Here is a 17,276-nt window from a genome sequence, read left to right on the forward strand (position 1 = left end):
GGGATTTATCTAACTTACTTTAAGGAGTAGTTGGTATTGGTAGCAAACTTGGCTACTCAGTGTCCTGGATCCACCATGAGGGGAAAGAAGTCTTGTCTAAGCTTTCTACCTGTAAGCATGAAGGCCGTTCTCTCAAGTCTAATCCACTGGGCAGGGAGATCAAATTTAGGGCTTTGAAGAACCAGAATCTCAACATAAAATTTCCCAGGGAATCTGCGTTTTCAGCTGGTTCTCCTTTCTACCAAAGTTTGTGCATGGGAGTAGGGAGTGTTTGGAAGCATGAAGGCTCAGGGGTTATATAGGAGTTTATCTGATGCATTTGGAAAATAGAAGACCAATACCACATTCTTCTCTTCCTCACTGTGAAGACACTGGTCTCTCACTCACACGGCCATGGGTTCTCTTTAAGCAGTCTCTTAGTTACCCTGTGTCGAACGTGATGAGAATTGCCCCCATCTATGGAGAGCTGGCAGCCTGATCTAGAAGCACATGCACCAGATCAGACATTAGGAGGGGACTGGACAATGGATAAATTTGGGTTCTGATCATAGAATTAGCCCCAGGAAGAGAGATTAACACATAGGAAAGGGGTTGAGTGTTAGGTTCATTAACAGAGACGTGGAGGGGAATTCCTGGAATTTTCTATTTTAGATGTAGTGCGACTATCATTGTGCTGGGCTTCCTAGCTACAGAGTGAAATTCTCTAATCTTCCCGGAGAGGATCCTAATTTGGAACTTTCCATGGCCACCAAGACACAGCCCTGCATTTTACTGAAGCACATCCTTGCCAGAAGGTGTGTCAAGATGGAGCTGGTATCTGTGCTTAGTCTAATTATATGAGCCAATTGGAGGAGGCTTCTTATGAGGTGGCTTCTATTCTGCTCCTCTGAGCACAGGGTTGGTGAGGAACAGGAGTAGGCAGAGGCCACATTTGAATTCTCTGAAAGCTAGAAAAGGAGAAAATTTTCTGGAGACGGTGAATGACATGGGAAAAGCTCAGGAATTGGGTAGTAGTACTGGAGACAGCAAGCAGGCTAGTGGGAGGGAGTAATTGGGAAGCTAGAGTGGATTGGGGAAAGTGCTGACATAAGGTTCACGGTTTGGAAGGGACACTAGGTGACTTTTGGTGTGGTCCCTAGTGTGGCTGCCAAGCCAGCTTCTCCACAACCACTTCTCAGCTTTTTTACTTCTCACTGCATTTCCTCCAATCCCTAAAGGGTCGCATACCTAGATGTGAATAGCGGTATATCTGTACAATGCCTGACAAATTTAAAGAGATTTCTCACACAGACACACAGACACACAACAGCAGTACACAGATTTTCTTTTGTGTTAAGTTTTACAGTCTAACTTTTCACAAATATTTTTATTCTGAGATGTGCATAATGAAATCATTTCCATTTACAGAAGAAGAGACTAAGACTCAGAAAGATTCTGTCTTTCCCCAGACTGCAGAACTAAAAATCACAGAGCTGGCTTCAAGTATGTAGAAGGCTTGGAAAGTGTTGTAAGTTGTGGGAATCACTGCAGGTGGCATCTAAGAGAAGGTTTATTGGAAAATCAAGGCCCAAGGTCCTTTGAGGGAAAGCTGTACATCCTGCCCCTCCTGGCAGTTGTGTCCCTGGAAGAAATGGAAGATTGGATTGATCTTTTACCTGCCACCTGGTCTTAGAACCTTACCTTGGCATGGCCCCGTCCTATCCAGGCCATGTCCAAGGCTTGGAGGGTAAATCTCCCTGGGCCTCACCTGTAGCTGTGTGAGTCTGTGGGAGCCAGGTTGCAGGCCATCAAAAATAGGGACTTTTTCTGTGATGTGACTAAACACCCTGATTTTCCCCTCTGGTCATGGGATCTTTATTGAGTTTCTATGATGTTCCAGAAGTTATTCTAGGCTCTATTAAACAGCAATGAAGAAGGTAGAAAAGGTGCTTGCTCTCAAATGCGCTTACCTGCATGTGTGTTTGTGTGTTTATGTGAAATTTAGAGATGGGAGGCAGACAATAAATAAGATTGCGTAGTATATATACATGTCATAGTAGTATATAATAGTATAGTGTAGTATAGAGTACAGTATATTATAGTACAGTAAATATAGTACATATATAGTATATATGTCATTCTACCTCATTTTAGACAATGATTAGGTATTATTAAATAAGGTAAGGTATGTAGTGACTGGTGGGTGGGTTGATAAATGCTATGTTAGGTAGAGGGTCAGGAAAGTTCTCTCTGAGGTGACAGTATTTGACTTATACCTTTAAAAATTTTCCCACTACATCAAAATGTGCCCTCAGATTTTCCATCAGACCTCTGAGCTGTTCCTCCCGGCTACAGGCTGCCCCAGCTGCCCAGACTAAATCGAAGAAGACCTTGGCCAAGCCCAACATAAGGAATGTCGTGGTGGTAGATGGTGTTCGCACCCCATTTTTGCTGTCAGGCACTTTATATAAAGACTTGATGCCCCATGATTTGGCTAGAGCAGCACTTAGGGGATTGCTTCATCGGACCAGTGTCCCAAAGGAAACTATTGATTATATCGTCTTTGGTACAGTGATTCAGGAGGTGAAAACAAGCAATGTGGCCAGAGAGGCTGCCGTTGGAGCCGGCTTCTCCAACAAGACTCCTGCCCACACCGTCACCATGGCCTGCATCTCTGCCAACCAAGCCATGACCACAGGTGTTGGCTTAATTGCTTCCAGCCAGTGTGACGCGGTCGTGGCCGGTGGTGTGGAGTTAATGTCTGACGTCCCTATTCGACATTCAAGGAAAATGAGGAAGATGATGCTCAATTTCAATAAGGCCAAGACTCTGGGTCAGCGCCTGTCTTTAATCTCTCAATTCAGATTGAATTTTCTATCACCCGAGCTCCCTGCCGTGGCCGAGTTCTCCACCAGCGAGACCATGGGCCACTCCGCAGACCGACTGGCTGCTGCCTTTGCCGTGCCCCGACGGGAACAGGATGAGGACGCGCTGTGCTCCCACAGCCTGGCCAAGAAGGCACAGGATGAAGGGCTCCTGTCGGACGTGGTGCCCTTCAAAGTGCCAGGAAAAGATACAGTTACCAAAGATAATGGCATTCGTCCTTCCTCCCTGGAGCAGATGGCCAAGCTGAGGCCCGCATTCATCAAGCCCTATGGCACGGTGACGGCTGCAAATTCTTCATTCCTGACTGATGGTGCCTCTGCCGTGCTGATGATGGCCGAGGAAAAGGCTCTGGCCATGGGCTACAAGCCCAAGGCCTATCTGAGGGATTTTGTATATGTATCTCAGGATCCAAAAGATCAACTTTTACTTGGACCAACATATGCTACTCCAAAAGTTCTAGAGGGAGCAGGATTAACAATGAATGATGTTGATGCTTTCGAATTTCACGAAGCTTTCTCCGGTCAGATTTTGGCTAATTTTAAAGCTATGGATTCTGATTGGTTTGTGCAAAACTACATGGGCAGAAAAACCAAGGTTGGCCTGCCTCCCATGGAGAAGTTTAACACCTGGGGTGGATCGCTGTCCCTGGGGCACCCGTTTGGAGCCACTGGCTGCCGGCTGGTCATGGCCGCTGCCAACAGGTTACGGAAGGAAGGCGGCCAGTACGGCCTGGTGGCCGCCTGCGCGGCTGGAGGGCAGGGCCATGCTATGATAGTGGAAGCTTATCCAAAATAATAAATCAAGAAGAGGTGACCTGAAATTTTTGTGAAACACTCACACTAGGCAATGCCATTTCAATGCATTACTAAGTGACATCTATAGTTCCCAGCTTCTCTTAAGAAAGCAAAATTTGGGGCCTTCTGTTAAATATTTTCCAGTTAAGCCTTGCCAGTGTTCTGAGCTTTTCAGTAATCATGGCTTACTGCTCTTTCAGGGATTTCTTACTCACCAGAATCTTACCCATCGATATACTCAAGCTTCTTCTCTTTCTTCTTCTTCTTTTTTTTTTTTTTTTCTTCTCTATTTTCATTAATGACTAAATGAGCAGTTGCAATTTGGGAAAGAAGTTGGCTAAGATTTGGAATCATCTTTTATAACATTTGCAAATTATACTCAGTCCTATTTGTGTCCTAAAGATAAGTGTTTTCTGTAAAATACAAACCAATGTGCCTAAATTAACTTAAAATAGAAAGATAATTCAGAATCTAAACCACACTGAAAACTAACAGTAAATGTATAGCTATATAAATGTCATCTTGGTCAACTTCAATAAAGTGGAGAAGTATAAGAAAAAAAAAGAAAGACCCAGGAATGTGAAGGGGGGAGTGGTTACGAGGGCTTTCATTATTCTCTACTGAGTTTGTAACAGAAATAAATCAACACACACAACCTCTGGCCTTCTGGAAGTGAACCCATTTGTGAATAGAATCTTTGAAGATGTTATTAGTTAAAGTTTGTCTGTATCAGTCAGGGTTCTCTAGGGAGAAAGAACTGACAGGAGATATGTGTGTATGTGTGTGTATATGTGTGTGTGTGTGTGTGTGTGTGTGTGTGTGTGTGTATAATATGAACATTTTGAGATTTTTTTATAGGAATTGGCTCACAGGACTGTGGGGATGGGCAAGTCCAAATTCCACACGTCAGGCCAAAAGCTAGTAACTTCAGTGATGGTTTTTGATGAATTCCCCGGGAGAAGCTGGCTGGCTGAAGTAGAGACGGAAATTCTCCCTTCTCTTCTGGTTCCACTGATGTTCTGCTACTTGCTTCCTGTGACCTTCTCTCTCTCTCTGTTTGAATTTCATTTCACTTATAAAAGAGTCTAGTAATAGGATTAAGATCCAGCCTGATTGAGGTGGGCTACACCTTACATGAGGTAACCTCATTAAAAATTCTTACAATGGATTCACACCTGCAGAAATAGATTCAGTTTAAGAACATGTCTTTCTGGGGTACATACAAGTTCAAACCACCATACCTCACCCACTGGCCCCCCAAAAAACATGTACTTTCTACATGCAAAATACATTCAGTCCATCACAATATCCCAAAATCCTTAGTCATTTCAGAAACGATGCTAAGTACAGAGTCTCATCAAAATCGGTTATGGGTGTTGTCCTCCCTGGGGCACAGTTCTCTGTCTGTGGACCTATGAAACCTAGAGAATAAGTTGTCTGCTTCTAATATATAATGGAGGTACAGGCATAAGATAAACATTCCCATTCTATTAGGGAGAAACTGGGAGGAAAACAGGGGTCGTGGTCCCAAACCATTCTGAAACCCAGCAGGGCAAAGCCCGTTAGATTTCAAGGTCTGGGAGTCATGTATAGATCAATGTTTTGTCCTCCAGGTCGGATGGAGCAGCTTGTCCACTCCTTCTAAGTGCTGAGCAGCAGCTGTGTTTTCCGTGAACACTGGGATAAAGGTTCCCTCTTCTCCAAGCATCTGGATGGTGACCAGGCTCTCTGCAAACCCAGGGGCACAGGCTCTGGTCTCTGCAGCCACTGAGGGGATTCAATATTATTTTTGGTTTACTTTTTGGAGTGAGGGTAGTTCTGTGACAGGCTGAAAAATGTACTTGCAAAATATATCCTTGTCTTTATCTTTAGAACATGTGAACATTACCTTATATGGGTGGGGATGGGGGTGGGTCTTTTCTGAGGTGATTAAGTTGAGGGTCTTGAGATGGGAGATTATCTTGGATTATCTGATGGACCCTAAATGCAGTCACGGATATCCTTATGAAAGGAAGGTAGAGGGAGATTTTACACCCACAAAGACAATGTGAAGACAGAGCAGAGAGATTTGAAGATGCTTGCCGGAGTGATGAAACCACAAGTCAAGGAATGCTGGCAGCCATCAGAAGCTGGAAGAGTTAAGGGACCAATTTCCCCTAGAGCCTCTAGAGGGAGCAAGGCCCTGTCAAAGTGCCCTTGATTTGGGGCAAGATACTAATTTCTAAATTGAGGCTTATGTTGTTTTAAGCCACTAAGCATGTGGTAATTTGTTACAGCAGCCACAATGAAAGTTCCAAGAATTTTCATTGGACCCTCTTATGATTCCAGCTTTCACATCAAGAGTTGGTGTATTAGCTTTGGGTTTAGTTTTCTAAATGACTTAGATTTTGGCTTCTTCTGCCATGAACATTAGTAAAATCTGCATTCTAGCTATTAGTGCCTATATTTAGTTCAGAGATCACAGTGGCCTCCTTCTTATTTAGGGCCTTCTCATTTTATTTTACTTCTAGCATTTAGATGTTTTTTTGTTTGTCTTGAGCTCAACTAGGTCTTTTAAAATTTATTTTGATATATTTTATCTAGAATTCCTATTTGCTTTAAAAGAGTGGGGTCTCCTACTCCATTAGATAGATCCCTTAATTACTGGAAACCTGTTAGAGATTTAAGAGGGGAAACAAAAAAATTAAGATCTTTGCTTCAATAAGACATAACATTTCCGGAATTTTGACAAAAGAATTATCAATTAGAGAAATGTCCTGGGCATCTATCTATCTATCTATCTATCTATCTATCTATCTATCTGTCTGTCTATTTCATCTACTTCTGTGTAATATTTCCACCTCATCTATGTGTAAAAGTACATTTTCCCTCTGTGGTAATCAAATCCAAGAGTCATCACCAATGTTGAACTCCCAGAATTAAAGTGTGGATGTGACCTTGCTGATAATGTCCTCCAAAACGTCATAAAGGCTGTTAATCACGTGTATCCTTAATGATTGGATCAAAATATTTAGTTCCAGGTTTATAACTGTGTTTTTGTAGAAATAAAACTGCTTACATTCCCTTTTTTAGCTTTTAAAGCATTGTTGCTTAAAAAAGCAATATTTTGAATAGCTAATACTGTGCTACATTTGATATCCATTTTTTAAAAATAGGTGCATTAGGAGCATCAATGTCTCTATGGAGTGTTTTTAAACACTCTTCTGGAAATAATTTACCCTCAGCCTCCCAGAAGCTTGTTTTCTCATCTGTGGTTGGAGTGCACCACCTATTTCTTAGTGTTTTCCAGTTCGAGTCCCAGCCCCATATAGATCTCTCCCCAACCCAGTCCACACATTCACACCAACACACAGGCACACAGTCCCCAACACACAGGCACACAAACAGCTGCCTCTGCCCCGGAGCTGTGGTTTTCCTCCCTTCAGCCCACCTTGCAGGGTCCTTGGGCTCCTCTGGGTAGGAACTGGCTAGGAGAGGACTGAGGTTCTTGCTCAGGTGTTTGATCTGTGCCCAGCACTGTGCCTCCAGAGCTGCAGAGGTATAAGCCACTGTCTTCGTGACTGGCATTGCTCACAGTCAGAGTGGAGAATGTCAGGTTCGGACGGCTGATGGGATACTTGGCATTGGTAAATCCACTCTCATATGTGGCCTTGGAGTCCTGATTTGCAGCTGCAACCATTAGCAAGCTCTGTCCTGGTGGCTGAAGGTACCAGAACATGAAGGTATCTTGACGATCGACCTGATGACACTGGATGGTCACAGAGGTCCTGCTTTTACAGATGTCCCTGCTTGGCCTTTGAGAGAGGAGAACACCGGACACAAAGCCTAGTTCCAGACAAATCAGAGAGACCCATGAGGGCTGAGAAGCTTGAGGTCAGAATGTACCCAGGCAGGAAGGTCACTACACTATTTGCTCCAATATTTCCTGGCTCCCACAGAACCCCGTAGCACTGCCTCCCTTTTGTTTTGCCAACTGGTATTCTGTGAGAATCCTCCCATCCAACAAATCTTCCTCATCCCCTGACTAGTGGCCTCAGGCCCTCTGGAGAGAAAGCCATACCTCCCCTCCCTTCTGCTCAGCGTTAAGGCTAACCCCAAATCCCCCCACGTGACAGGCTCATACCTAGTCCCAGGAGAAATAACAGGAGACCCAGCATCTTTAGTGGATGGCCTCTCTCCTCCCCTAAGGAAAGTCACTAAGTAGTCAAACTCAAGTTTGTCTTTCTTCCCCACTGTGTAGTTCCTTTTGTGCTCTCTGTTTCTGTCCTCAGGATGGTGGGTTTCTGCAGACTGTGGAAAAACTAATCAGCCCCCTAGTGGAGCTGTGTGGCCCTTCACTTAAGATGGATCTTCATTCAGAAGTCATCCCAGCATACAACTGCCACCCACCCACCTTTTATCCGCCACTTCCCCATCAGTCATTGAACACCATAAATATGCTACCCTTTGGGAATATAAACAAGAATGGGATGCAGTATTGACCTCAAATAAATTTTAGAATTGAAAATTTTAGAATAGGAGGGAGTCTTATAACTCAGAATTTCAAGTCTATGCAGGGTCCTCATCCAGGCTGTCCCATCAGCCCAATAGAAGTAAATCCCAAACTGAACTCACTACCCCTTCCCCAACACACACACAAGCAAACTGGTTCCTACACCTGAATTCCCCTTTCCCAATAAATGGCCTGCCTTCTCTTCTTATTTGCTAGGCTCAGAAATTCATCTTTATTGCCTCTTTTCTACTCCTCTGCCTTTTTATCAATTCAAAATTTAAATGCATTATATCTATGTATTGTCTCTCATATCTCTTCCCTCCCTTCAGTAATCACAGTCATAACTACTTTTTTCCTCTTACTTAATCCTTGGACTTTTATGATAAGGTTTCTTCTATTCTAATTAAACCCAATATGAGCTATGGAACAGATTATCCCTCTGTAAAATGTGACCAAAGTTCTATGACCCTTTTCCATCATCCAATTGATTTATTCTATCACGTAACTACTGAAAATAGATGGGTTTTTTTTTTTTTTTTTTTTTTTTTTTTGTACTAAAGTTGAGCTAATTTTCTGGAGCTCTTTGTGCTTTACATGCATTAGTTCAGTCTAACTATGGGAAAGGCCAGGTGGATGACAATTATCACCCCATTTTTACAGTTTAGGAAATTCTGCAGAGAAGACCTACTCAAATTCCTACCCAAATCACATATCCAAGAGTGACATAGCCAAAACCCAAATCCATGTCTATGTGACCCCAAAGCTCAAACTGTATTATCAATATTATTAAAGATTGCCTCACTTTTGCAGTTGCCTGTGCATTAGTAGAGTAGAATCTAGTGGATGAATGAGAATTGTATGCCTAACATCTGAAAGGAAGCCAGGGACCTCTAGAAAGCAAGCCTTGCCAAACTAGCCCACCTGCCTTATTTCTTTGCTTCTGAGATTCCATCCATTATAAAATGCACCATTAAGTACATATTGTTATATTTGGGAGTGGTGGTTAACACTACCACATTAAAGGTGTACATTTCATATGATTTAATTTATATTTTAGAATAATAAAATTATGAAAAACAATTTACCTTATAATAAAGGAAATGTAGCACATAAGCAATAACAATATTCTAGTAACACTTTCACATGGTGTGTATGTGTATGATTATGTGTGTGTAAAGCCTCTGTATCTGTGGTAAGTGACAGAGGTACCCTGCTAAGTAGTCTAACTTGTAAAAGGTATAGACTATCCCAATTTTCCTTGACATGTAAGGATACTTTGAAATTTTCATTTAGTCAAATATATCAAACTTTCTGCCAAAATAACCATGAATCTTTTTCTATTTCATTAATATTAAATCCTTCTGAAAAGTAGCAAATGATCCCTATCCTTCAAAAAATTCTAACTTGTTCCCATCTCATCAATATTCTCTTTGTTTAGAACAACAGCAAGGATATTTCTCTCCCTTTTCAAGTTCTTCAAACTTCAGTGATTGGAGGGGAAGTCAAAGACATACTCAGTGACCATCTCGCTGTCCTTGCCTATCCCCTCCTTGCCCTTTTTTGGCTTGTTTGCATGCAGGTGTATGGTATGTTTCTATTTAGCGTCCTGGGAAGCCATTAAATCTTTAATCAGACCCAGCTGCTTTCCAGGGCACAAAGGTTGCTTATTGGCAGATCCCCTTTCTCATGGAGTGTATTAAAGCGCAGTACTCAGTCAGTGCAGGTGTTCCTCATCTCCGACCCAAAGAAGGGCATGCGGAGCTGCTATTAGCCAACCTTCACCCAAGCAGTTGGCTCCTCCAGGGGACTGGCTAAAGTAGAATATTTCCCCCTGCACTTTTGGGTCCTTTTTGCTGTGCCAGCAATAAGGCAGTCAGTTGCTGGGAGCCTGTGTTCCTATGATGCACCATGTAGTAACTAGCTCCACAGTGGTTTCTCTAGACTTTTCTTTCCTGGGATATCATGGACCTTAAATTATCACATAACTTTAAAGTATTTACTTATTGGAATTAATAATTGCTTCTACTTGGTTAAACACTCAAAAAGAACAAAATTGAGCGGAGAGCAAAAAGTGAGTTATCCTCTCCAGAAGTAACCATTCTTAATAAGTTTCTTATATATGGTCCTAGAAATATTCCTTGCTTGTACAAGTTTACACATATCTGACTCCTTATTCTTTTACACAAATAGTAGCTCATTGCCCACTTTTTCTACACCTCACTTCTTCTTTTTCTTAGCAATATATTCTTTTTTTTTTGTTTTGTTTTGTTTTTTGTTTTTTTTTTTAGCAATAAGAAAAAATGTTAAAAAGAAAAATAACATGTCATACAATACAATATACTACTAAGGACAGCAAATAACACCACTACCAAGAATCCCATATTACTCCCCTATATCCCTTTCTCATATACATTTAGCAATGGCATATTGCCTTTGTTACATTTAATGGAGGTATATTACAATGTTACTGTTGACCATAGACTCCAGTTTGCTTTGATTATGTTTTTTCCTGAATACCATCCCTTTTTCAAATTTCTACATGGTTGACATTCATTTGCTTTCCCACATGCAAAAACATTTTTATATTTGTATATTTAGTAACAGTCATTGGCCACTCCAGTTTTTGCCACGTTATACAGTCCCAGTCTTTATCATCTATCGTTACCTCTGGTGTCATACATTCTCCTATCCCACCTCTTTCAGCTTTACTCACAGACATCTTTGTTCAGTGTACTTACAATACCGTGCTACCATCACACAGCATTATGCTATCTATTTCTGGATCTATGCGATCAATCCTAAACATTCTGTAGTCCTTCAGCATCAAATGGCTGATCTCTGCCCTCTTTCTATCTCCTGGTCGCCTGTTTGTCAGCTTTTAACTCCCAAAGTTTGTTCATTAATATCTGTTCATATTAGTGAGACCATACAGAATCTGTCCTTTTGTTTCTGGCTAACTTCACTCAACATAATGTCCTCAAGGTTCAGCCACATTATTACATGATCCATGTCTTTGTTCTGTCTTACAGCTGCATAATATTCCATCATGTGTATATACCACAGTTTGTTTATCCACTCGTCCTTTGATGGACATTTGGGCTGTTTCCATCTCTTGGCAATTGTGAATAATGCTGCAATAAACATTGGTCTACAAATGTCTGTTTGTGTCTTAAGTTTCAGTTCCTCTGAGTATATACCCAGCAATGGAATAGCTGGGTCATATGGCAAATCTATATTTAGCTTCCTGAGGAACCTCCATACTGTCTTCCAGAGTGGTTGCACCATTCTACATTCCCACCAACAATGAATAAGTGTGCCTCTTTCTCCACATCCTCTCCAGCACTTGTCATTTTCTGTTTTTTGGATAAGGGCCATTCTGGTAGGTGTGAGATGATATCTCATTGTGGTTTTGATTTGCATTTCCTTAATAGCCAGTGAAGTTGAGCATTTTTTCATATGCTTTTGAGCCATTTGTATTTCCTCTTCAGAAAAATGTCTGTTCATGTCTTTTGCCCATTTTTTAATTGGATTGTTTGTCTTTCTGGTATTGAGATGCAGGATTCCTTTATATATTCGGGATATTAAACCCTTATCTGATATGTGGTTTCCAAATATCATCTCCCATTGTGTAGGTTGCCTTTTGACTTTTCTGACAAAGTCCTTTGATGTACAAAAGTGTTTAATTTTGAGGAGATCCCATTTGTCTATTTGTTCTTTGGTTGCTCGTGCCTTGGGTGTGAGGTCTAAGAAACCACCTCCTTTCACAAGATCTCTAAGATACTGTCCTACATTTTCTTCTAAGAGTTTTATGGTCTTGGTGCTAATGTTTAGGTCTTTGATCCACTTTGAGTTAATTTTGGAATAAGGTGTGAGATGGACATCCTCTTTCATTCTTTTGGAAATGGATATCCAGTTCTCCAAACACCATTTATTGAACAGGCTGCTCTTTCCCAGTTGCTTTGGCTTCACTGCCTTATCAAAGATCAGTTGTCCATAGATGTGAGGGTCTACTTCTGAACACTCAATTCGATTCCATTGATCAGTATATCTGTCCTTATGCCAGTACCATGCTGTTTTGAGCACTGTAGCTTTGTAATATGCTTCAAAGTCAGGTAGTGTGAGACCTCCCACTTCATTCCTCTTTCTCAAGACATTTTTGGCTATTCGGGGCACCTTACCCTTCCAAATAAATTTAGTTATTGGTTTTTCTGTTTCTGTAAAGTAAGTTGTTGGGATTTGAATTGGTATTGCATTGAATCTGTAAATCAGTTTAGGTAAAATTGCCATCTTAACTATATTTAGTCTTCCAATCCATGAACATGGTATGTTCTTCCATTTTTTCAGGTCTTGTTCAATTTCTTTTAGCAGTTTCTTATAGTTTTCGATGTAAAGGTCTTTTGTGTCCTTGGTTAAGTTTATTCCTAAATACTTGATTCTTTTGGTTGCTATTGTAAATGGGATTTTTTTCTTGATTTCCTCCTCTTGTTGCACATTACTTGTGTATAGGAACACTACAGATTTTTGTGTGTTGATCTTGTAGCCTGCTACTTTGCTGTATTCATTGACTAGTTGTAGTAGCTTTGCTGTAGATTTTTCCGGATTTCCTACATATAGAATCATGTCATCTGCAAATAGTGAAAGTTTTACTTCTTCCTCTCCAATTTGGATGCCTTTTATTTCTTTTTCTTGCCTAATTGCTCTAGCTAGAACTTCCAGCACAATGTTGAATAGCAATGGTGATAGTGGGCATCCCTGTCTTGTTCCTGTTCTTAGAGGAAAAGCTTTCAGTCTCTCCCCATTGAGTGTGATGTTAGCTGTGGGTTTTTCATATATTGCCTTTATCATGTTGAAAAAGTTCCCTTCTATTCCTATCCTTTGAAGTGTTTTCATCAGGAAAGGATGTTGAATTTTGTCAAATGCCTTTTCTGCATCAATCGAGATGATCATGTGGTTCTTCTGCTTTGATTTATTGATGTGGTGTATTACATTAATTGATTTTCTTGTGTTGAACCAGCCTTGCATACCTGGAATAAATCCCACCTGGTCGTGGTGTATAATTCTTTTAATGTGCTGCTGGATTCGATTTGCGAGTATTTTGTTGAGGATTTTTGCATCTATATTCATTAAAGAAATTGGTCTATAATTTTCTTTTTTTGTAGTGTCTTTGCCTGGTTTTGGTATTAGGGTGATGTTGGCTTCATAGAAAGAGTTAGGTAGCTTTCCCTCTTCTTCAATTTTTTTGAAGAGATTGAGCAGGATTGGTACTAATTCGTTCTTGAATGCTTGGTAGAATTCACATGTGAAACCATCTGGTCCTGGGCTTTTCCTTTTTGGGAGCTTTTTGATGACTGACTCAATCTCTTTACTTGTGATTGGTTTGTTGAGGTCATCTATTTCTTCTTGAGTTAATGTTGGTTGTTTATGCTTTTCTAGGAAGTTGTCCATTTCATCTAAGTTGTCTAGTTTATTAGCATATAGTTGCTCATAGTATCTTCTCATTATCTCCTTAATTTCTGCAGGGTCGGTAGTTATATTTCCTTTACCATTTCTGATTGCATTTATTTGCATCTGCTCTCTCTTTTTTTTTGTTAGCCTAGCCAGTGGTCCATCGATTTTATTGATTTTCTCAAAGAACCAACTTCTGGTTTTGTTGATTCTCTCTATTGTTTTCCTGTTCTCAATTGCATTTATTTCTGCTCTAGTATTTGTTATTTCTTCCCTTCTGCTTGCTTTGGGGTTAGTTTGCTGTTCTTTCTCTAATTCCTCCAGGTGAGCAGTTAACTCTTCAATTTTTGCTCTCTCTTCTCTTTTAATATAGGCATTTAGGGCAATAAATTTCCCTCTCAGCACTGCCTTTGCTGCATCCCATAAGTTTTGATAAGTTGTGTTTTCATTGTCATTTGCCTCGAGGTATTTACTAATTTCTCTTGTAATTTCTTCCTTTACCCACTGGTTTTCTAAGAGGGTGTTGTTTAGCCTCCATATGTTTGTGAATTTTATGACCTTCTGCCTTTTATTTATTTCCAACTTCATTCCATTGTGGTCTGAGAGCAATATATTCTTATCAATGTACTTAAAAGTTTATTTCATATCAGTACATACAGATTTGCCTCATTTTTTCATATTGATGAAAATTTTCAAACATCTGAAAAAGTTGAAAGAATTGTCTTGTGAACATGTATGTACCCACCACCTAGATTCTAACACTTAGATAAAGCAATTATTGCTTTATCACATAACTGTCCATTTATTCATCATCCTATTCAACTATCAATCCATTTAATTTTTTATCACATTTAAAAGCTGAAGACATACTTTACCCCTAAACCGTTCAATGTGCATATAATTAACTAGAGTTTCATACTTGTTTATGGTTCTTTTTTATGTAGGCAAAAATTATGTAGAGTAGAATGCAAAAATATTATAAATACCATTAAATAAGTTTTGACAGATGCATCCACTTGTGTAATCTACTAGGCTATAGAATATTACCGTTATCGCCTAAAGTTTCCTCAAGCTCCTTCTTAGTTGGCCTCAACCTGTATTCCCCTTAGATGCAGCCAGTGTTTTGATATCCTCACTATAAATTATATTTTGTTTTCTAGAATATCATATAAATGGAATAACAAAGTGTATACTCTTCTGTGTCTTCTTTCACTCAGAATAATGTTTTTGAGATTTATCCATGTTGTATATTTCTGTACTTCATTGCTGTTTAATGCATGATATTAATATATCATTGTTTAGCCATTCCTCTGTAGATGGACACTTGAATCATGGCCTCCAGGTTTTGGCTATTATGAATAAAATTCCTATAAGCATTTTAATTCAAGTCATTTTTTTGGTAGATACATACTGTCATTTCTCTTGAGTAAATACTTAGGAGTAGGATTGTGAGACCATAGGAGTAGTTGCATGTTCAGTTTTATAGGAAACTGCCAGATCTCTTTCCAAAGTGGTTGTATCATTTTCCACTTTCACCATCAAAATATGAGAGTTCTGTTTGCTCCAAATTGTTACCAGCATTTGGTGTTTCCAGGCTGTTTAATTTTAATGGGTGTGTGGTTATTTAGTGGTACCTCATTGAGGTTTTAGTGTACAGTTCCCTAGTAACTAAAAATGTTGAACACCTTTTTATGTGCTTATTGGCCATCTGCGTATCTTCATTTTAAAACTATCCATACAATTTTTCCCATTTTGTAAAAATTAGACTGTTTTAAAAATTGATTTGTTGTTAGACATCTTTATATACTCTTGATACCAGTCTCCTGTCAGATATATCTTATAAGTCTGTGGCTTGCCTATGCATTTTCTTAAAGGCATCTTTTGTTGAGTAGAAGTTTTTAATTTTAATGAAAACTACTATATCACTTTTTCTTTTATGGCTATTTTCTGCATACTGTTTAAAAAATCTTTGCATAATAGAGCAGTTTTTTTATGTTTAGCTTTAATGTTTTGGTCTATGATCCTTCTCATATTAATTTTTGGGTATGGTATCATTTAGGGTCAGAGTTCTTTTTTTTTTTTTCCTATATGGATATCAAGTTGTTCCAACACCATTAGCTGAAAAGTCTTCCCTTTTCCCAATATATTTCTTCAGTGCCTTATCAAAAGTAAAATGACTCTATAAGTGTGTGTCTGTTTCTTCAACTGTATTCCATTCCAATTTTCTATTTGTCTATCCTTATTCTAGTACCTCTCTGCCTTGATTACTATACTACCTTTATAGTAAGTCTTGAAGTCATATAGTCACAGTATTCCAACTATGTCATTCTCTTTAAATATTCCTTTGGATATTGTAGTGCCTATACAATATACATTTTAGAATCAGCTTCCCAGTTTCTAAAAAAAAAAAAGTCCAGTTGGGATAATAACTAGGATTTCATTGAATCTATAGGTCAATTTGGGGAGAATACTAATTTAAAAAATATTTAGTCTTCCAATCCATGAAGATGGTAAATAGCTCCACTTATTTAAATCATTTTTAATTCCTCTTAGCACTGTTTATTCAATTTTCAGTATACAGGTCTTGTGTAGCTTGTCAAATTTATTCCTAAATATTTTATTTGCTTTTTAAACTATTATAAATTCAAGCTTTAAAATTTCATTTTCTAATTGTTTGCCATTAGTATATAAAATGCAATTGACTTTTGTATGTTAATGTTTTAACCCATGACTTTGATAAATTCATTTGTTAGTCTTCATGGTTATTATATAGATTTCTTTTATTATTTAAATGTAAACCATTATTTTGTCTCTTATTGGAGAAAATTTTATCTTGTATTTTGCTTGTTAGCCTTTCATTATTTTTCTTATCTTAATGCACTGCCTAGGAACTCCAGCACAACGTGTAATAGAAGTAGTGAGGGTGAATATTATTGACTTGTTCATAATCTTAGAGGGAAAGTGTTTAATATTTCTACCATTCAGTAGGATGCTAGTTGCTTGTTTTTGTGGATTCCCTTATTTAATTGAACAAGTTTCCTTCTTTTTTTTCTGAGTGTTTTTGTCATGAATGGGTGTAGAATTTTATCAAATGCTTTTTATGCCTCTATAGAGATAATCATATAGCTTTTTTAATGTGTTGATAAGTCAAATTACATTGATTGTTTTTTAAATGTTAAACCAAACTTGTTCCTGAGATAGACCCTACTTAGCCATTAATATATTCATGAATTAAATTTGCTGATATTTATTAAGGATTTTTGCATCTGTTACCATGAGGAATTTTTTTTTATTAGAATGTCCTTGTCAGGTTTTGGTGTCAGGGTTATGCTGGTCTCTTTAAACCAGCTGGGGCATTTTCATTCTCCCTGTATTTTTTAAAATAGTTTGTATGAAATTAACATGCTTTATAAACTTTACTAGAGAAATCATCTGGTCTGGGAATTATCTTTGTGGGAATTTAGTTTGATAAAAAATACAATCTAACAGATGTAGGGCTATTCATATTTGTTATTTCACTTTTTTTTTTTTTTTTTTTTTAAATACTGAAGATTATGTAGGGGAGATGAGGAAGGGCTTTACATCTCACCCACCATAGCAAATTACTTAATGTTTCTTTCCAGAACTCCCCTTCCCTGCTAACCTGCCACAGGAGTGAATGAGGTGAGGTGAGGTGGTGA

At 39.0% G+C, this 17,276-nt stretch overlaps 1 protein-coding gene and 2 gene segments (V, D, J or C); 1 reads left to right on the forward strand and 2 right to left on the reverse strand.

Moving 5' to 3' along the window:
- The window catches only part of LOC119533990, a 193,005-nt gene that overhangs the window by 26,901 nt on the left and 148,828 nt on the right, over positions 1-17,276 (reverse strand).
- The window catches only part of LOC119533988, a 209,656-nt gene that overhangs the window by 17,709 nt on the left and 174,671 nt on the right, over positions 1-17,276 (reverse strand).
- LOC119534739 (trifunctional enzyme subunit beta, mitochondrial-like) lies at positions 1,709-3,889 on the forward strand. Its single transcript, XM_037837346.1, has 2 exons — positions 1,709-1,726; positions 2,242-3,889. Exons 1-2 carry the CDS (start codon positions 1,709-1,711, stop codon positions 3,658-3,660), a joined length of 1,437 nt encoding a protein of 478 aa, XP_037693274.1. The 3' UTR covers positions 3,661-3,889.

Source organism: Choloepus didactylus, chromosome 5, assembly GCF_015220235.1.
Source record: "Choloepus didactylus isolate mChoDid1 chromosome 5, mChoDid1.pri, whole genome shotgun sequence".
Taxonomy (NCBI): Eukaryota; Metazoa; Chordata; class Mammalia; order Pilosa; family Megalonychidae; genus Choloepus; species Choloepus didactylus.